Source organism: Rhodamnia argentea, chromosome 7 (genome assembly GCF_020921035.1).
Source record: "Rhodamnia argentea isolate NSW1041297 chromosome 7, ASM2092103v1, whole genome shotgun sequence".
Lineage (NCBI taxonomy): Eukaryota > Viridiplantae > Streptophyta > Magnoliopsida > Myrtales > Myrtaceae > Rhodamnia > Rhodamnia argentea.
The window spans coordinates 28615652-28637205 of record NC_063156.1 but is presented as its reverse complement, the minus strand read 5'-3'; the positions used below and the strand labels follow the sequence as shown (position 1 = coordinate 28637205).

General features: G+C 39.6%; 2 protein-coding genes across 6 annotated transcripts; both read left to right on the top strand.

Annotated features, from left to right (window-relative positions):
- The first annotated feature begins 1557 nt into the window (after positions 1-1557).
- LOC115749773 lies at positions 1558-6830 on the top strand. 2 transcript variants are annotated; one of them, XM_030686744.1, is made up of 5 exons: positions 1562-2292; positions 4033-4090; positions 4159-4276; positions 4392-4509; positions 6591-6830. In XM_030686744.1, the coding sequence occupies exons 1-5, from the start codon at positions 1726-1728 to the stop codon at positions 6639-6641; spliced, it is 912 nt and encodes a 303-aa protein (XP_030542604.1). In that variant the 5' UTR covers positions 1562-1725; the 3' UTR covers positions 6642-6830. The 2 variants fall into 2 exon arrangements, with proteins under 2 accessions (XP_048139073.1, XP_030542604.1); XM_048283116.1 differs by lacking the exon at positions 4159-4276 and having other exon boundaries at positions 1558-2292.
- A 1727-nt stretch (positions 6831-8557) lies between these two features.
- On the top strand, positions 8558-11096 carry LOC115749774. Of its 4 annotated transcripts, none has more exons than XM_030686748.2 (4): positions 8558-8628; positions 8983-9133; positions 9240-9389; positions 10447-11096. In XM_030686748.2, the coding sequence occupies exons 2-4, from the start codon at positions 9122-9124 to the stop codon at positions 10798-10800; spliced, it is 516 nt and encodes a 171-aa protein (XP_030542608.1). In that variant the 5' UTR covers positions 8558-8628; positions 8983-9121; the 3' UTR covers positions 10801-11096. The 4 variants fall into 4 exon arrangements, with proteins under 4 accessions (XP_030542608.1, XP_030542607.1, XP_030542605.1 ...); XM_030686747.2 differs by lacking the exon at positions 8558-8628 and adding an exon at positions 8719-8895; XM_048282858.1 differs by lacking the exon at positions 8558-8628 and adding an exon at positions 8722-8856.
- The last annotated feature ends 10458 nt before the right edge of the window (positions 11097-21554 follow it).

Genomic DNA, 21554 nt, shown 5'->3' with positions numbered 1-21554 from the left:
CAAAATTCATATGCATAGTAATTGATTTCAATAGCTAATCAAAGCACAATAGCTAATTAATTCATCAAAGTACAATCCAATCATATCTCATAAGTCCCACTAAATCCAGTCATTCATGTAGATAAATCCTATTAAATACTGTCTTGTAGTTGTAATTACTAAAGTAGTTCATCACGACTTGGACAACATGTGCACCTTATAGTTTGCGGGGGGCAATTAACCGGTTCCTTCAGCCAGCCTTGTGGCGGCTAGCGGTGCCGTTTTCGCCTTTCATTGGTCGAAGTAAAAGAATGTTTTTGGCTTTTTCTTATTCGTGAACTTGAATTAATAAATATATAATATTAAATATTAAATATAGTTCATGGATTAAATTGAACATGCATCAACAATTCATGGACCATATTGAAAATAAGAGTGAGCATCACCCTAAAATCGAGAATCGTTCATTAAGGGCCGGTTCCGAAAAGTTGAAATCGGAATCTGCTCATTGGTTTCATGGATCCATCCGAGAACTAGACCTCTGGTCTACTCTAATTCTCCGATGGGTACATGAAATAGGTCTCACTAAACAAAAGGAGGAGACTGAGAGGGAGAGATGGAGGTTATGAACGGCCAAAGACGTGACCGTGAGCGAGACATTGAAAGTCTAAGATGAGAGAGTCAAGACCGAAATAAGAGAAAATTTGAGATGAGGTGAGTGAGTTTCAAAATTGGGATTAAGATTTTTCATTTAAAAACAATACAAACTAAGTAATATACGTTATATATAACCGATCCAATCCGGGTCCAGGTGGATAGGTGGGCGATTCTACACTTAGAATCTGAAAATGGGAACCAGACCGGTGTTCACCGATTCCCTTAGAAATCATCGGTTCCATTACGAAACTCCGGTTCCGGGTAGTTGCCAGCTTTTTTGCGCACCCCTAGTTCGGTGATGGTATTATATATTGAGCTAAAGTTCAAACACCATATTGAGTAAATTTAAAATTTATAGATCACATTGTACATTAGAATAAAATTCATAAATTATTTATGTTAGGGAAAAAACCACCAAAAACCCTGAACTATGTCAACTGTGACACATTTACCTCAAAATTTTTTTTGTGACACCAAAAACCCAAAACTTTTACTAACGTGACACATTTACCCTAAACTTTTTCTTGTGACATCGAAAACCCTAAACTTATACCCGTGTGACATATTTACCTCAAAATATTTTTTTGTGACATCAAAAATTTTAAACTTATATCAATGTGACACATTTACCTCAAAATTTGGGATAAATGTGTCACATGCCTATAAGTTTGGAGTTTTTAATGTCACAATAAAAAGTTTGGGGTAAATGTGTCACACCAGCACAAGCTTGGGGTAAATGTGTTACATGCATACAAGTTTAGGATTTTTTGTGTCACAAAGAAAAATTTGGGGTAAATATGTCACATCGAGCATAGTTTAAGGTTTTTGGTGTCTTTTTCCCTTTATGTTATTATCCTTCCCAAACATACGTGAGTCGTACTGAGAGTGAAAACGATGCCGTTTCTTCAAAGCGGTTCAAATTCAAACGGCGCGACTGCTTTCTCGTCCTCTGCCTCGCTCCCGAGCCAATACCATAGCCGGAACCAGAGAGGCGATCGATGCCAAACACCAACAATCTCTTCTCGAAACCCTAGCCTCACTTCACCATCCTGTCTTCTTCTTCTTCCCCACCTCCACTGCATCTCCGTAATGACCTCGGAAGTCGCTTCTTACTCCATCGACGACAAGGACCTCGACGACGCGACGTTGTGGGCGTTAATGGACTCCGCGGCCGCCTCTCTCTCCTCCAAACCTCGCAAGCTGCTCCCGATCAAGCACTCCACTCACCAATCCCCCACTCCTGTCTCCTACCACTCTCCTCCGGCTCTCACATTTTCCGCCAAATGCAACAAGCGAGCACACCACTCGCCTCGCGCGGACTCGGATTCCAGGGTTCTCAGGGACGGAGAGGTCGTCCAGGAGCCGGTGGACAGCGGTTACAGGCCACTGCCGCCTCCGCAGAAGATCGCCAGGTCTTGGGGCTACGAAGCGAGCGAGGCCAGTCCCCTGCCGCTGGTGAGGAGTGCACAGCGGACGCCGACGACGCCGATGCGTTCGTCGCCAGAGGCGTACTTGTCGCCGGAGATCTCGAGGTCGGCAATGAGCTCGCCGGGGTACTATGTGCAGAGCGAGGAGAAGGAGGTCATGAGGCATTGCTTGAATGGGAAGTTTCCTACGGTTTCGCTGTTCAAGGAGTATCAGAATGCTGCCATGGCGGTATTGTTTGATGCTTTTAGCTTTGGATTTGGATTTTCTTATGCTCTGTCCTGTAGGAAACCTGCATGTACAAAGTCCTTGCGTTATTGTGTGATAGGAATTTAATTTACTGGATATTCCTGTGAACTTGCGTGTTCCATCAAGTTCAAGCTGTTATCGTTGTAGAGTAGAAATTTCTAGGGGAGATTTATGGAGAAAACATGTCAGTATAGTGACTCTTTGTGTTGGCTGTCCTGTTGCTTTGGATTCTCTGAATAATTATCAGCGTCATGTTTTGCAGTTTTAGGATGAGAACTGTATTATGCGGTGGTAGAAGTAGAAGAAAATACATTCCTGAAATACCGAGGAAGTGTTGATTCTTGGTATGCTTTTAGGCTTTTAGCTGATAATACTGTTACTAGATAATAACCACTAGATAATGACCTGGTTGAGAATAAGTAGAGTTAGAAAAAAATTTCCATTAAGGACAATTATCATGGTGGTGCAGCAGCGGCCATGGTCCAACAACAGCTGCCATTGTCAGATTGCTGGCACTGATCCCTCGGTTCAGTTTTTCTGTTTCTTTTTTCCCCCAAAGAACTTGATTTTCTCTTGTCAAATTAAATTTCTTTAGTAGTCTAGTCCTATTCAAGGCAAGCCAAACACTCGCTGGGTCAGTATAAGCCTGCGCAGGATCTTGGATTTAGTCATTTCCTAGACAAGGTACTAGGTAAAATCTGGTGGATTTTCTGCAATATCCTATCTGGAAGTACAGTATAACATATGTGTAGTCTAAGTAAGTAAATGGTGGAGTAGATGAAATGCAATTTAGTGAGGGAAGAGGTTAAAATTAAGTATGGTAAAAATTAGAGACCAATAGATACCAAAGAGCAAGCAGCTTTGGTAAACAATATACTGAAGGATGGACAACTTGATGGGAATTTACCTCACAGCACCCAGTAGGAGATATGACATGGAGAGGCACATCTGGCAACTTTTGAGATCACAAATGTTGGTTAAGCTTAAGGTTATCTTTTTAATAAGATAGCAGTAAGGGTGGCAATGCTCTACATTGCACTTAGCAGGAAAGGCTTTCTTAATATTGATGTAAATGGTGGTGTTATCGTTTTTGCTGCTGAGTCATTCGCAGTGATGATGAATCAAGAACCTTTCCAGCTAAGACCCCTGCATTATCTCTTAGAAGATGCTGACCTTATGTGAAACTTTTGTGATACGCAGGAAATAGAATCTAGAAAGGAAGAAAACCATCTCTATTACTTATAGAAAGAGTTGGTATTGTTTGGCCCATGTGTAGAAACTATGTTGCAGAAAGGTGCATTTTCGTGGTCATGACGAAATGATAAAGGTTTTTCAAAGTATTAAGTCGTCGAATTTCTCCAGAAGATAAATATTGATAAAAATTAGGAGAATTAGCGGTTGATGAGAAAGCACCAAGTCGGAGATTCTGAAAAAGGCTATAGAGATTGCTCGAAGAATTTTCTTTTCCAGCATCTTCCTACTAGCCATTATGAGCATAGCTAGTTTTTTTTTTTCGCCTTTAGGGTCTACCTTCTTACTCAGTCACTTCTTGGTTAAAGTGTGATGCCTAAACTGGCCAACTTGCATTGTTTAGATATAGTCATCTGGGATCCAAGGATGTTGGTTGTTGCTCCTTGACTGCTCGATGTCTGTGTTATTTTTGCAAATAATTAGATCTGGTTTCACATTTTTACATGTGAATCTTTTTGTTTGACCGGGCAGATTCTGGAGAAGACTGACTACACAATGATTTCCGGGAACCCATTTATAAAGAAGTCGGGTAGTCTATCAGATATTTTAGTTTTAATATGGTATGATAGATGTGATGAGAAGCATTTCATGTTACAGGTTGGAGAAAAATATCATTCTACTTCAATCTTTCTTACGAAATCAGAGATAAGACTATTGAATTTGATGAGAACAGGAATGTACAGCGTGCTGAATTCGTCATCAGAGCATACATGCAGTATGTTGTGTCTTTTGGATGATTCTGTCATGAAGGCATGATTCAGTCAACTATTTCAGGCTGCTTCACTACTGTTAAAAATCTCACCTGCGGTTGCATCTGATCCTTTTACTAGGGGTGGTCGATTTTCTGATGGTTGGGGCTCATGCGAGCGGCGAGAGAAGAGATTTTCAAAACCAAATCATGATATCCCTAGTACAGCAGAAACTAGAGCCAAAAATAAGGCCTGCCAGGTAATCTACATCAATGTCCAAACTCCATTGCTTGGCTCGTATTTGCATAGTTGAGTAAGATACTTTCAATTGCAAAAGTGGCAAACTTTTAATGCTCCTTATTGGCAAAAACAATGCATGCAAGTAGACAACTGTTGGAGCTAATCAACAATTTCCAATATTACAGACTTTTGGTGTCTTATGTGTTGTATAGGGAGCTCTGATGATTGATTTGTTTCGCAGATTCCCCAACTTACAGCTTTTGTTTCCCTACTTGAGTCGTCTTGGGTTGGTTTTTGTGTGGGTCCTTTGGGTATTCAAGTTTTGGCTAGGTTGTTCTGGTTTTAGCCACCGTCATCCAAAGCATAAGATCTAGTTACCGATTATGAAATCTAGTACTCCTTGTTATAATAACCTTAATAGGTATTCTAAATTTATGGATATATATACTTCAACTCGAGCATGTTATCATGACGTGGTCAAGCTCTTCAATGCTTAGGCTTGATAGACATCATTCTATCCTAATTGAACTTTTATTTCTAGTTGACAACTTATAAACTATATTTAAGATAGACATAGTAAATTTGTCAAACTATCTAATGCATATAAATATAATAATCTAGCTTTGTTAACATTAAAATTGAGCAACCGTAAGTTCTACTCCTGAAAAACTCTACATTAAGCACCAATGCGACGAAATGAGGATTTCATTGCCTTAGTCTTGTTTTTGTCTAATCAATGGTGACAAAAAACTCATTTGGTCGCGTTTGCTTAGACCAAAGACGATAAAAGACTAATTTTATTGTGCTTGCTCAAATCAAAGGCGATGAAAATAGAACGTCGTCACAATAACGGCAAATCACTGGTTTCATTGCGAAAGGACTGGTTTGGTCTACTTTAGCGCTCTATAACATAGGTTTTGTTGTCTGACAAAAAAAAAAGAAAAGTTTTTGGTCAAAGGTTTTGTCGCGCTTGTTAGGAGCAATGGCAATGAAATGATAGTTTTGTCGCCTTTGTTGAGTTCTTGATCTTATAAAAGGCGACAATAAAACTTTGTCATTGTTGCTCAGACCAAATGCGATGAGATCTCAATTTTGTTGCATACACATAATCTATGGTGATGAATTACCATTTTCGTTGCTAAAGGACTGGTCTGCTCTACTCTAACGTGACGAAAAAAACAAGTCTCTTCAAGCTTGGTCGGAGCAGTGGCGACAAAATCTGCTAGTTTGATAAGTTCTCAGTCTTATGAAAGGTGACAAAAATAGGACTGTGTCGCTCTTTCACAAAACAAGGGCGATGGAGTTATATTTTGTATCCATTGCTCCACCCTAGGGTGTTGAATTTTTATTTTTGTTGCTGAAGTTTGGATTTGGTTTGCTTGGACATAATGGAACTAATTTATCATCGCACTAGGGTGGAGCAATGGCGACAAATTTTTTAATTTAGTTGCAATCGTGACAAAATACCTGGCCTACATTGACATAGGCCATCTATAGTGACGGAGCTATTTTTATCGCTACATAATTTCATTGCCATAGCCCTGTTTTCTTGTATTGTGGAACTGAAGTCTCTTTCAATTCACTGGTAACATTTGAAACAAAGTGGGATTGCTCTGATAAAGTTCAATTGGAGGATCTGCAGTGTATGTCTCTCAGTAGGTTCTCTTTACATTAGAATGGGCTAGCGGGAGACTTCATGCATCCTTCGAGTCAATATACTCTAAGAAGGATCTCTTGCTTCTAAGGCGGCTTGTATATGTCTTATTGTGTCTTGCCAGGGAAGGGAAATAATCAATTGTGGTGCAGCCTCTGTCCTGACTGTCCTGATCCTTTAGCTTATTAATGTTCTAAGCATGTTACGTTCACCTGCAAGCACATAACAAAGGAAGGACGGCATATTTGGTACATGAGATACGCTGAGTCTGCCTCACAATCTTCAAGAAAGTTATAATTTCCTTGATCTGATATATTAGGCATGTTATAATTTCTTTGATCTGATATATTTGGCTGTCTAAGTCGCCCGCAGAAAAATTGGTTCAACTCTCTGTAGATGCATATCCTAGTTTCTCTCCTGAATACGTGTCATCTTGTTTCATGCAGGACTTGCTAGGCATCGGGGAGTATCGTCCTGGTGCAAGCCGTGCTCCGTGAAGAGCAACTCTTCTCTTCCTGGCACAGATAAGGTCCTCGTCAATTTACCATATCCAATTCTTTGCTCCTTCGGTAGCTCTCACGATTCTCCGGGACCAGAATCGTACGTTGCTAGTAACAAAACAGTTGTTCTAGGCACCGGTAGCGATAATCAAATCTTGGAGGGGGAGGCAGAAGATATTCGGGAAACCATATGCAATGTCCCAGCATCCCGACCTCTCTTTGTTATACCTGAATTTACTCACGTAATTGCTCATTACAGAGTAAATTTGTGACTCATATTTCATAAATTTGTGCTGACTATCTTATCAGCTTGTGGGATATCGTGGCCTGATGTAGACTGGTGACAAACCGCACAAACACCTGGCCCTTGACTCAGAATTAGGTCAGGTCGGGTCGGGTTTGGTTCAGGTCAAAATATGGTCTGACTCGTATTGATCCATTTAATCCGTTTTGACTCATTTTCATGCAGTACAAATCTAACGACGTATATCCAATTCATATTCGACTCGATTCGTATTATTTCAATACTTCTATATTTAATTGAATTATGAAATATTTGTTTTTTTTAATTTGTTAAGAAACACGTTCATGCAACATAGTGAAACTTTTTTTATATTTTTTTCAAAAAATAATTTTTGTTTTCGTAAAAAAATATTTTTTGCATTTTTATTTTTTGAAATTATTTCCCCCCTCGAAATCCGGCAGCGGTCAACTATGCGGAAGAGAACAAACACTACCAAGCACCGCTATACATTAGCGGTCGATCCGGTGAGTTCCGAGATGTTGTTGGGCGTAGTAGTAGCTCAACGGCGGATGGCAATCAACGGCGGAGGCGAATGGTGGTGGTGGTTGTTGGCGATGGATGGCGGCCACGGTCGATATTTTACTTCTTTGAAAAGTTTTTATATTTTTAATAAAAGAAAGAAATAAGGAAAGTATAAATGAAAAAACAAAAAGAGAAAATTGAAAAGAAAAACAAATAAAAAAAATCAGAAAACAAAGAAGTCGGAAAGTATTTTTATGACTCATTTAAAATAATTAAGTAATCCATTTATGATCCATTTAAGATTTATTAAGTTGTTAAGTGACTCATTTATGACTCACTTGAATTTATTAAGGAACCTAATTATAACCCAAACTCTTAAATATGGGTTAGAAGGTTGGTTCTTGATTCATTTCGCCACCTCTGCTCAAAACCGTAAACCTGTTTCTTCCTTCATCTTGGAACATTCACCCAGCTTATTCTTTTTATATAAGAAACCGGTGGTGATATGATATATCATGGACTAAAATCCAATATAAAAAAAAAGTGAGATTTTTATGATAACATTTGAGAGATGATCCGGATGGGGGCACTCAATGCCCTACCCCACCGTTTTAATTCAGCGGAGACAAATAGGTGAATGCTAAACCCAACATTGGGGCATTTAGGTCTTTGACAAGGGCCCATTCCAGACTTTTAAACTTGACTAAATCAACACATGGATTTGGCAAAATTTGAGCGGTACAATTTGGAAAGGGAAAGGTCATGAGCGCTCTAGCTACCAATCCCCGGCCGGTCGAAATAAATGTCTTCATTTCATATCAAAGAAATATAAAAATTCGACAAAGCAAGTAAATCTGAAAGGTAAATTAATTTAGTATTGTAAAAGTTCGCTCTTTATATAAAGATGGATCTATCATAATATTCAAGTACAATCGGCGATCGATTTACAATTTTTTTCAAAAGACGATATAATCTTAGATATGACGTCTCCAATATCATCATCGTATAGAGACGACAAAAACATAAATAAATTGATGAAGTACTAAAAAAAAAAAAAACACTTGTAAATCCGAGAACTACATCCATGTCGTGCCCTTTTCCCCCACCTCTCGCTGTCGACTCGCTTCCGGAACTTAAAAAGAAAAGAATCCCACCTTCTCTCCTCTTCGCTCGCTCTTCACCAGCTGAATTCATGGATGCAGAGAACCAACCCCATCTGTCCCATCAGACGTACTGAGATTTCTCTTCTCTTCGCTGCGCTCCACCTGCTGAATTCATCGTTGCAGAGACCCAACCCAACCGCGAGATGTCCTGCTCATCACCTAACATCTCTCTCTTTCTCTCTCTTGGTTTTAAAATTGTCAAAGTAACTCGGCCTGGACTCACCCATGTGAAAGCAATATATTTTTCCCCTCATTGCATGTTAGGCTCGTTGGAGGATATACCGTTTGCTTTCCTGCTCTGCCTTTCTTTTTCGTTTATTGGGTCTGGCGGACGGACGGGGGGGGTTGCCATTTTTAATCATCCTCTTTGAAAAGACATCCTCCTCACTGGACGCTGTCGCTTTTGCAGCAGCTGTTGGGGCCTTAAAAAGCAGAGAAAGATGGTATTCTCTCCTCTGGCCATGATGACTTTACCGTCCCTGTCTCCCTCTTAGAACGCGGCAGTCCCCGTCGCTCTCTTCTGGAGAGGGGGATAGACAGAGATACTCATGGCTCAGCAGGTTGTTTCTTTATTCGCCTCCTGGAAATGGGAAGTTCCGTTTCGCATCGAGTGTTTCTTGTTTTCTGGTTCTTGACTGCTATGTGTTTGATGAAATGCTTGTTCAGGAAGGCGGGTGGCCGCTGGGGCTGCAACCGTTGAACGCGAGAGTTGGGGTCGTGAGGAACCGTGGGTGCTCCGGATCAGCCTCTTTCAGCACTCTCCTCACCGGCTCTCCCACTTCCACCGCCGACACTTCTTCAGGTCTTGATACAGAAGTGAGTTGCGCTTGTATTTTATGGGCGTGTGCCGTTTGGGATATGTTGAATCTTCGATTTCCTGTTAAGAGACAGCCTCGAGATACTAACTGTACGATTCGTCGGTGGGGGAGTTCCATGGCTGAAATGAGAAATGTCTCGCATCAAGTACTCCTCTAGGCTGTGATCATTCTCTTGCTACTTGAGTTTGTACCTGATCTCGGTGGAAATGAAAGTCTTATATGTGCTCCGAATCCATCTTAAGGAAGATACTCCATTGGCTTGTCAAAACCCTCCACCACTGGAATTGATAATTTGTTTAGGTTGCTCATTAAATTTAGTGGTACATGTTTTGTCCTCGTCATTCTCATTGATCATGCTTCAGAGACTTTCTTGCTTAGCTCTTCTTCAGTTATATTTGGTTGACGAGGAGTCTCACAGCACGCAAATGTGGGCAGATGTTTATCGTGGAAACTGTTTTGTTTATGTTGTGTTGCTACTTTCCAGTCTGAGATTGGACAGGAACATATGTCCTTTCCCATCCTTTTGGTGAAGAGCAAGTCAAAGTCCTAAAGTCATTTATTTAGTGAGTGTCGAGAAATCGAAGAAACACCGAAGAACTTTGGTTTGTTTGTCGATAGGAGGAGTCCACAGCGGAATGCAGTCTAGAATATAAACTTTTCTAGTTTCACGTGTTCCGGTTTTCATATGACCTGGAACCTTTTTTCATCAACTTCTATATGTTGTATCAACTAGATTTCACTCCAACCCAACTCCCCCTATCCATGTAAATGATCAAATATATGGTTCACTGGCTGTACATTCTCGATTATGTTGTGTAAAATGTCCTAATAGGCTAATACTAGGAGTCCAGTTAGTCTTTTGATCATTTAATCAAGTATTGCAATACTCTAGATGATACCTGATACCTGGCTTGTCATCCAATTCTCTACATGGTATGCTAATCAAGTTTTTGTTCTCGTGGGACTGTTCTGCATCTTGCTTATGTATTTGCTCTATTTTGTATCCAAGCTTGTCCATGCTTTTGTGTGAGAATTTTTTATGCTATCAATTTCAGTCAACTGGGTCTTTCTTCCATGACAAAAGCATTACACTTGGAAGCCTAATAGGTGCTTCTAGCATTCTAGAACTTCCAAGACGGTCAACGAGGATCAGAATTGCTGAAAGTTCTAGAGATAAGAGGAGTTACAAGTCCAAATCCTGGTTCTTCTCGCTCTGCTCGAAACTTAACACAGATGCTGTGACCATCAAGGGTGCTCAATCCCTTGGTTACTTTCTAGAAGCAGAAAGAAGAGCTGCTGGCGGTTACCGAAGGAATCACAACCTAGCCCTTTGCCGGCCCAGATACCTCACACAAGATCCTTCTGCTTCAGAATCAAGAGCGCTGTGTTGGTGGACAAGTGGGTACTAACTCAGCCATTCTCCCGGGTGCAGACGGGAGGAGGAATCCGCAAAAGGTACAGGTAGATGATTTGAATGCTTATGGAGTTCCCTTACTCTTTTCATGTTTGAGGGGACAGATCGTTGGATGATGGCATGAAATAGCATTTTTATCAATTGGCAACAGACCAACAGTTGCTTTGAGCATTTGGGACTCACTGATAAAAAAGTTCAATTGGTCATTTTGAAGTCAGATATCATCGATTTCTATCTTGAGTCGCTGAGCAGACACTTAAGGAAGCCGTTCTAATCCTTTCACTTTTCAGATTTGTCATGGTCCGCAGCTTTTTTATAGTGTGGTAACACTACGATCTAGGCATTGAATTTCTTCCGTGCTTGGAAAGGACCTTAGGGTCCGTTTGTCTGAAGGAAAATTGTTGTTGGGAAATTGCTTTACGACCTTCGGTGTTTGGATGACGGAAAAATAATTGATCTACGAAAATATGGAGGATATGCAACTACTACTTGATCTACGAAATTGCTTTTCTATAATGAATCTTCGGGTGATTCAAATGCACTCTTAAATTTGATCAAAAGAACTGGGCAATTCCCAGAACGGATGTGCAAGGTTTGAATGAAATTGGAGAATGTTATTGATATGATTAAAACATAGAGAAGATGTAACTATTATTGCATTACTCCAGGAAGAGGAAGATGTGTTTACAGAACAAATAGAATATGCTGCTCAGGAAGATGACCCTAATTGTAAGAATGTTCATCATATTCGGGTCGGAAGTTCTCAAATAGGCGGGCCGGGTTGGGCCCTTAATAGGTAAGGGCCTAATTTCGTTGTCAAAGCTAGATAAAGCACGGATATAAAGTGAAAACTCTCTCTCTGATTTGCCCAAATAGAACTTCAACGTTATTAGAATGCACAAAATCCAGCCCAACTAGTTAATTTAAGGCACTTCAGTTGCAGCACAAAAGTTTTCCCCCAGTGATTCTAATACATTTCAATCTTCTTCGCTCTTATGTAACATTTACATGCAATGCCATTGTTGTCTTGTCATCGTGTCATGTCATTTTTCCGTGTCATTACATCCCATGCCACCACATCCATAATGACATAAACCGCATCCATGCTTTGGCCGGGCTAACTTTATCTTGAATGAGCTTTTGACGTCATTGTTGGTGAAATTGTCATATGAACTAGTCACGAACGAAGTGGTGGATATAACTAATTAAAATATTAAAAAAGTTTAGGAAGAGGGAAAATTATGAAAAAAATAAGTCTTAAATTTATTGCATTTATGCCGATTTAATGCTAAACCTTTTAATTGTGTTAATTGAGTTGTAAAATTCTTGATAATTTGCCAATGCTACTTCATCTTGACAATTTTAATCGGAAATCGCCGACATGTACGCCAATCATCCTACGTGGCATAGTTGACGCGTCAACTCTAACGTCAATAACTTTTTACTATTTTTTTTACAACTCTAGGTTGGTAAACCTCGGTTGGAATGGGCGAGGGCCGCGGCACTCTTGTTGGCCATAGGTGGGGGGCTCTCAGCCCTTAATCAAACCAAGCGAGGGCGTTGCGGTCCTCACTGACCAACAGGCGAGGGTTGCAGCCCTCTCCTGGATCTAGGTGGGGATGCTCGTGGCTGGGGAGGGGTGGAGGCCCTTGCCTGGCCCTCGCATGTGGTCATTGATGGTCGCCGGCCCACTGTTGGGGGAAAAACAAAAAGTAAAGAAAGGAAAGGAAACAAAAGAAAAAGAAAAGTAAAAAATTAAAAATTACAAAAATTATTCACGTCACCATCAGCGGTCATACGTTGCTTATGCCATGTAGGACGGCCGGTGTTGATGTTAGTGCTTTTCAATGAAAATTGGTCGGGTATTTTTTTAGGACCGAATGGCACAAATACAATACATTTAGTACATTTTCCGATTTTTTTTTTTTCCAAAGACAAGAGTGTTTGGCGAGGTCAGTCTCTGTGAATCACACCCTTCCCCGTCGTTCCCGTCTGGCTTCAAAGTGGGAGAGAGAAAAGGCAAGAGAGCGAGAGATTCCGAGGGCTGTCGATGGACATTCTCGTTCCTCCACACGTGCGCTCTCAATCATGGAGGATATATCTTGGATTCCCCCCTGCGCCCACATTCCTCTTACGTAACCCCCTTCCACCGCCGGGCCCCACGACGGAGCAGGCCTGTGTCTGTCTGCGCTTGCATGCGATCTCAAGAAAAGGGGAACGTCCCTCCTCCTCCACCACCCAAAAACGACGTCGTTCTCCCCCCCGACTTGGCCTTGTCGAAGAAGATAAAGAGGACACGGATTTGAAGCTGGACCCCCCGGTTTCTCCTCCTCCTCTTGATTTTGAAACCGGAAGGACCTTAGCATCTTTGTTACCATCTCTCCTTTCCGCTTTGATGGGCCTCCCCTCTCTTTTCCCTTTGTCGTCTCAAAATCCTATCAAATCACACTTGACACACCCCACTTTTCAGGCGAGGAGCGGATGGCATCCAAGGAAGAATGCCGCCCTTTCGGAATCTCCAAATTAGCCGTGGAGTCGACACGCCGCTTTAGTTCGTGACATGACCCCCAACGCGGTAGGAATTATGGCATCTAATTAGCACGCAACGTTGGACGCGTTTGTCGTATTGGACGTGGTGCATATTAGAAAGTGTAATGTAGATTGTCGCTATTTTCCCATTAACATGATCAACTTTTGAAAGAAAGATTTGTCTTATATATCTATATGTGTGTGTGTGTGTGTCCCTGGCATCCACGGTATGAATACTGTTGAACTCGTCTTTCGTAAGTTAAGCTTTCTCAATGAAACGGATGCATCATGCCATATGGATAGACATTGACAATATGAAGGGAAAGAGAATAACAGTATAATAATCGTGAAGAAAGGGGTAAAAAAAAAGGAAAAGGGAAAAAGAAAAACAGAAAAAAGAATATAAAAGGAAAAAATAATAAAATTGTTCAAAATTGTATACAAATATTACTAAATTGTTCACGCTAATGCCGGTTGTGCTATGTAGGATGGTCGGAGTTTATATCGACAATTTCCGACCAATATGACTGAATTGGTAAAAGGAGAAATGTTTATGATTGAACTGGAAAAAGTGCAAAAGGTTCATGAATTTTTTGTCAATTTTCTCAGCTTTTTTAGGCCTGCAAAAAGCCCTACCTTAAGTAAGAGATCGAGGGTAGAATGGTCATAAGTTTGGTAAGCATTATCATGATGGCTTGCTCTATTCGAAAGTCTCTTAAAAGCATTTCAGCTGCATAAAGGTTATATGAGTGCATGCTAGCTATCTATTTAAGCAGCATATTGACTATAATGCAGAAGGATTCTAGAAAATGACACTGTGGACCAGATGAAAAGGATATAGCACAGCTTGGTAGCGAAATGTCATGAGCTCATTATTGATTATTAAACGGAATAAGAACTAATTTTTAGTCGCTGGCGTTTTTCCAGGATTTTTCGTAGGCCTCTCTGAGGAAAATAATTTTTTTATGTATATTTCCAATAGAAATGTCTATATAATATGTATATAGATAGATATTATATGCATAGTAGGAACTGATTCAGAAAATTGGTATATCACCTAGAGGACGAAGAGCTTTGAAAACTACAAAAGAAAGCCAAAGCATAACAAGAATCACAACAATCTTACTATGTTTCGATAGTGGTATGTTGCTACGTCGTGCACGACCGTGGAAAGCTCATGATTTGTATACAATTAGTTCTAAATTTGGTTTTTTTTGGGGGCGGGGAGGGGAAGTTAAAAAAAAGTCAGAAACCTATTGCATTGGTATCGACTCAACCCTAAACATTTTAATTGGACCAATTGAGTCTTAATCCTTTTTACATTGGTACCAATTAAGTCCTTCCAATCAATTTTGGCTGAAAATCTGCTGACATGGACACCGGTTGTGTCATGTTAGATGGTTAGCATTGACATAGATATTTTTTCATAATATTTTAATAATTTATTGAATTTATTGTAATTTTACTTTTTTTTTTTTTTCATTTGAGGGTTGGCGCCGGCTAGTGGCCGACCCTCGCTTGCGGCCGAAGAGGGCTTCATGACTCTTGCAAACTCCGGGCGAGGGTCGTGACCCTCGCCAGCGACCGGCAAGGCCTTCGTGGCCATCACCCCTAGTCGCTTGTGGTCGGTGAGGGTTGGGCGGCTCACGCCATGACCGACAAGGGTCACCTGGTAGTCCTCGCCAGATTTAAAAGAAAAAAAAAAAGAAAAAGGGAAAAAAAGAAAAAGTTCAGACTTTTTTTTTTAAATTATAAAAAATTGTCCACATTGTTTTAGTAATATAATTTTTTTTGGAAATTTGTAAGAAATTTTTTTCCTAAATTAGATTAAATATGAAAGTGAACAAATATGAAAATGTTTTGGTGGTTGGGTCGGATATGGAGCGAGAAATTTGTATTGCGCTAAATGAATCATAAACAGGTTGTATAGGTCAATTTGGGTCGGGTCATCTTTGACAGGCCTATTCAATTCCTTACGTTGTTCTCAGCTTGGTTTGCACGTGAAAAGAGGTGATAAAGCATCACACCTTACTTGTCTATGACATCATGAAATTTTAACGGGAGTTATATTCATACAATCTCTCTCAACCAAACCACCCAAATTTTTGGGATAGAAATCGAAAATAATACCGTTAGTCATCCAATCATCCGTAAGCGTCAAGTACAGAATCAACACCGACGAATCATCCTTCTTCTCAGGTAATTTCTTTGAAGATCAATGTCTCTATTTTGTATTTTATTTAACCTCTATCTAATGCATAAGTACCTCTAATTTCTCTTAAATCGCGGGATATTAAATGCTCTAGATGGGCCTAACTTGAATACCGATCCTCCACGCATAAGTAACTTGAAAGTTTAATTCTTAACTTTCGGCAAAACTAACATCAATTTGAATATCCCTTACCAAAAAAAAAAAAAAAAACATCAATTTGAATATCATTGAAGAACGAAAGTAGCACATGAAAACTCATTCAAGACCCTACATTGAGGGTTCGACGGCAAAAGGTGATTGAGCCATTTCTTTGCCTTCAAAAATCTGTTTATTCTCGACGTACTTTCGGACACTTTGACAAATTTGACTGCATGCATCTTGTTACTTTCGACCCGTTTGAAATTTCGTTGCTTTTCTCCGACAATTTTTGGAGCTTTACCGTGGCTTTCGGAATATCTTATTTTAGCTCGTCGGTCCGAAGAGTCAAAGACCAAGTCCAATAAAAAAAAAGAAGAAGGGATGACCGAAACAAACGAAACTGGTCACTTGCTTAAATTAAAAGTTTGAGACAAATATTAGTCCATATAGCTTTTTTCGCGAGTTTATACATAAATGTTTTGCGTAAGAGGGGGAGGATTCTGTATATTTCACGCTGCATAATGCACGATGGATTTATTAAGAAATTTATTTGGATGAAGTAATATTTCTTCGCTTACCCTATTTGAACATGGTTTTCGCTATAACTAAAAGGACAAAGAAGGGTAACTTGAAGTCTTGTTATAAAATGTTGGTGATTGAGCGATATCTATCGGTAGAAGTCCGATGCTTTTATCTTCGTTAAGAAGGAGCCTGAGTCCGAGCCCCTTAACGGATCCATTCAAATCCACCTTCACTCAAAAGCTTAAGCTAATGAGTTATGGGCCAACTTAGATATATTAACTACTCTACACCATTTCGATAATTCCATGTGGGATTTTTTTAACACAACTCACTCACACACGTATACCCTAACAGTTTTCACATACATAGCATGCCAGAATAATGTCGCAAGAGCTATTCAGATGTTCACTCGCGATGGGAAATAGACTCGCCGGAGATAGGTGGCCCTTCATGGTTAGGCCAATCACACCGGTGGCATGTTTGAGCGCGGCTGCACTGTATAAACATCCCCGTCGTCAACGAGAAACGATTTGATTCTACAGGGACGTTGCGACCAAAAAGGAAAAGCTGCGGAAGAAAAAACAGAGAGAGAGAGCGAGAGAAGGGCACGAACATCCATGTTGTTCTAACAGCAGCATGAAAGAAATGGAAGTCAGGAAGAAAGACGAAACTGACGTCGGCTTGGAAGTTTGAGCCGCTGTTTCTTTTTTTCTCCGGTCGGATAGAGTGCTGCTGTTCGTACCGTTTTCTTTTATCTTCTTTTAGTTATATTGCTGTTACTAATGTTCTGTGGGACGCGGGTAAGACAAATACGACGCCGTTTTCAGGATCACATAAGCAAAATTCGAGAGAGAGAGAGAGAGGTTTTGAATGCTTTATATGATTCTTCTTCGTTTCGGGGAGTAAGCAAGGCCGGTTGCCTTGGGTGCTGCAAAAGCTAAAAATCCAGAGACGCAGAGATTCCTTCCCCTTTCATGATGACGAATCCCCCTTCTTCGAATTATGATGTTATCATATTAATCCCTATTTCCCATGCTTATAACACGGCCCATTCCTAGGGTTATGTCCTCACTGTTTCATGGTGTAAATCATACGCAAGTTTACATTCCCATCATCTCAATAAGCCGAAGTATCAAGAGTCCGAAAATCTCTGCATATGAAGTAGCAGATGGCCCGAATCATAAGCTCCGACCATCTCATCAGTTCAATTGCGTCCGCCGAATCACAAATAGTTGACTCGAGCTAGGATCGTGAAACTCACAATGAGTAATACGGGTGCCAATAAATTATTAAGCGAATAAGGAGTTCCAGAGGGATTTGAATTCGAGAATTCATGCTCTCATATCACGTGAGATTTTGTTGGGATCATTGCTAAACGTACTTCAATATTTAAATATTCTAATAGGACGGATCAAATTGAAACTCGTGCTACGCATACAAATCGATGATTTCACGTTAAAATGAGCGGTAAAATTGGTTTTGGGAGGTAGGGTCTTTCGGTTCCAACAAGAGTCCAAAGCGATGATTTGGTCCAAAAACTGACAAAAGAGGAGTTTGTTTTCTTGTGAGTCGTGGAGGGCACGCGGATCGACGCGCGTCAAAGTTGCCGAAAGTGGCGGGGCGGGGGTTCCGGACACCCCCTTCCTGCGACGCCATCCGTCTCTTTTACTCTCTCTCTCTCTCTCTCTCTACAACTTTAATTTTTTCTCTTAATTACTCCATAGTCCCCGTCTAAATTTTGAATATTAAATAGATTTCAGATCCACCTAACCACTTGTCATACTAATTGTAATCGAAATGGTCATGATTAATTAGTGGCACGAGCTCGAAATACGAAATAGATTTCTCGATTGAATTTCCGCCAACTCGGATTTTGCACGCCTTTTCGACATAAGCACGGTTATTCATTTTGAGTTCTCAATATATCAATAATCCACGCACATTCACCGTGGAATTATCGAAATGTGGTGGAATGTGGGCGCAAAAACTAACTCGAAGCATATTTGTTACTCGCTTCAGCAATATAAATCCGACCAAATGCCATTCATAACTCTAAGCACTCTTTTTTTTTTTTTATACTAAAGAAACACCTATTTTACGAAAAAAAAACCGACCAAAATACCATTCAAAATCGTATTTGGTCAAGCATCTTATGGTCAAATATTTTGTTGGGGTGCCTTATGGAGGAAATGATGGACCCGAGCTTTACTCTTTGTAAAGATCATGGACCATTTCGATGAAGCTCAAAAGAATGAATTCCTAACACCTTAAAATAAATTCTTTTCTAGCAATAAACCAAGATAAAGACAGATGAAAATCTGGGCTTCAACTTTTTACCTTGCTTTTACTTAAGTCCTCCAACAAATATACGTCATTCATTGTGATGTGGAAGATCAAATCGCGGATATACATTGCCGTAATTACAAAAAACAAAAAAGTTCAAAACTTATTATACGGATGCTAATTCAGCCATAAAGCTTTCAATTTGACAAATTTAGTCATAAACATTTTGAAAATTTTGCCAATGTAGTACTTTTAGCAAATTTTGGTTAGCAACTCACGACATTGACACCAACCGTTCTACGTGGCACGGTCAGAGCAAAAGTGAACAAATTGTAGCATTTTTTTTCTAATTTTTTGAATTTTAGTATCATTTTTATTATTTTTTGTCCTTCTTCCTTGACTTATCTTTGGGCTTGAGTGATGGCCGGTGAGGTTGGAGCCTCACCCAGCCCAACCCCGGTGAGCCTTGACCCTACCTCGCTCGAGGCTAGCAAGGTCAACCCTCGCCCGTGACAGGTCGCCGACTAATGTTGAGACTCGATGACCGCGGAGGGGATGAAGGAAAAAAGAAAAAAAAAATGCCAAAAAAAATTTCCAAGTCAGCACAATGCCGATCAATTTTCATGTTAACAATTTTCGGCCAAAATTAATTGGAATGATTAGATTGGTAAATCGTCAAAAGAGACTATGATTAAATTGATCAAATTAAAAAGGTTGAGAATTGAATTGACATCCGTATAATAGGTTTTGACTATTCTTTGGTAATTTTCCCGACTGAGCAGAAGAGATGGTGGCGAGAAACCAACAAGAGGGGTTGAATACCCGAGAAAATAGCCAGAGAATACTTAATTAGGCCTTCATATAAGCTCGAGTTTTTAGAATAATTGACAATGATCCATCAATATTTTTAATGGTGTTAGAGCATGAGTTCCTACCTTCAAATATTTTCAGACCTCCTATTGGATATTTAAATATGAAATCACAGCTTTATTTAATAATATAAGATTCTAAAATAGTCTATAGTGGGTCTCACAAAATCTTTCATCTTTAACCGAAATAAGTGTGGAAACATCCCCTCACCTTTTTTTTTTTTTTTTTTGTTTCTAATGTAAGTCAGTTAAAGATTTTGGGGTGTGTTTGTGTGTAGTTAGGGTTTTGAGTGGTACCAAAATCTTTTGGCGTCTTTTGAGGCTCTTGTCCCACCAACCCAAAATCACGTAATTAACGGACCGACCACTCAAGAAACAGTCAGTACATCCACACATATTCTTGTTTATTGCGTAACTACATTCTTTACATGATTCCAAAATCATTCCTTCGGGTATTCGACCGAAGACCCTTCTCTTCTCCTCGAAAACCCCCAAAGACTTCTATGACATTGTCGGCAAATCCCAGGAAAACCTAGGTAAAATCTCCTCCAAAGTTCTAGAAAGTATAGCTATGTTGTGTTCTATTGAAAGAAGGGTCCTGGGTGGTGTTAGATAAATCATTTCCGATAAGAATTTATAGGGAGAAAACGAGATAGATAGGGTAATCTCGACATTACGATATATTTTTTCTCAGCATTTCTCATTATTTGTAAGTTGCGTTTTACGTATCAAACACATTATTGAGTTGATAGATTTTTCAGTTGGGAAAACAGGCGGAATATTAGGAATGATGAACGAGGTATATATTAATATAAGTTGTGTCAGACATTCACATTCACATTTGTGCTTTGATGTTATGTTAAACAAATCACATTCTTAAAAAAGATCGAGAGAAATGTTTGGGCGCTGTGATGTGTTCGACATGGTGATGAGGCTATAACCCGAATGGCAGATCGAGACTTAATTCAAACTAAATAAAAAACTAATAACCTTAATGTATTTATTAAATGAATGACATCCATTGAACATTATTAATTAGACAACATGCAAAGTGATATAGACTAATGAAACTTTTTCTATTAGTTCCACTTAAAATGTGAAATTTTTTTTACATGATCTCACATGAAGGGCGACACATATATACACATGAAACTACTTTCGAAGCGACGACAATTTAAAATGTTTTTCAGATTGTAGTCGGGTAGTAGGAATATTTTCTAGTGTAACTAGAGCGACCTTAACCAAAAGGGCATCAGATCATTGATCTCTTGATTTTGTTCGACAATGAATGAGCCGTTACATAGAAAATTTAGCGTAGAAATAATATACCACTCCCCAAGAGGTTGCATTGTCTTTGAATTCAATCTGAGACGTTACGGTTATTGTCTTCGGCCATTTTATCAACTTGATCAACCTCTAGTAAATTTCGATTCCAGGGCTATGTCTTTCTTTTTGTTATTTGACAACATATATCTTAGAACATGACATTCAAATAATCTAACATCTTCGTGATTTGCTAAAGTTCAATTGAGAATGAGCAAAAACATACTTTCTAAAATAATTCCACGAATCTCATTATCATCACTTTGTAGCAAATCAATCTTTCTTCTGATGGCGTGGGCACGGCGTATTTCAATCTTTCAAACAAGTGTCTCTGTCCAAGCCTCATTCGATGTATAAGATGGTGTTCAAGTTCGTGGCAAAGAACATCAGCTGAGCTTTTCGTTGCGAGGATAACTGTGATTCTTTCGAATTGCTCAACTCAATCTACTCACCAAAGATCGTTACAGACTATCGACGCAACGCATATATTCCAGATCGAAGACGTGTCGTGATCTGAGAAGAGTAAAATGATGCAGTTTAGTCTTCTAAAGTAACATCTCAGCAAGAACTCATGCTTTCTTCGTCGGCAAGATCAATTGGATAAGAGGTGTTATTTATTTTTATTTTTTTTTCATTTTGCGCCATAAGGTGAGAAGGATTAAGTTACATCAATTAACATGCCCCCGAGTTGAATAAAATACGTCAATGACGGAGCGAGGTAACTGAAAGTTATCGATCCCGTACCAGCCAAATTGTTATTATACAAGAGAGACCTTCCGACCATAATCGCATTGCTCCCTCAAATATTCAGAAATATAATAAGTGAACGTATATGACCTACGTGATGGGATTAATAACTTTGGACTAAAGATA

Bases quoted from the DNA above. Each gene is read 5' to 3' on its own strand.
- LOC115749773 (XM_030686744.1), top strand. From the start codon at position 1,726: ATGACCTCGGAAGTCGCTTCTTACTCCATCGACGACAAGGACCTCGAC. The intron at 4,091-4,158 runs GTAGTCTATCAG...TTCATGTTACAG, and splicing joins CCCATTTATAAAGAAGTCGG to GTTGGAGAAAAATATCATTC. The intron at 4,277-4,391 runs GTATGTTGTGTC...TCCTTTTACTAG, and splicing joins GTCATCAGAGCATACATGCA to GGGTGGTCGATTTTCTGATG.
- LOC115749774 (XM_030686748.2), top strand. The intron at 9,390-10,446 runs GTGAGTTGCGCT...TATCAATTTCAG, and splicing joins CTTCAGGTCTTGATACAGAA to TCAACTGGGTCTTTCTTCCA.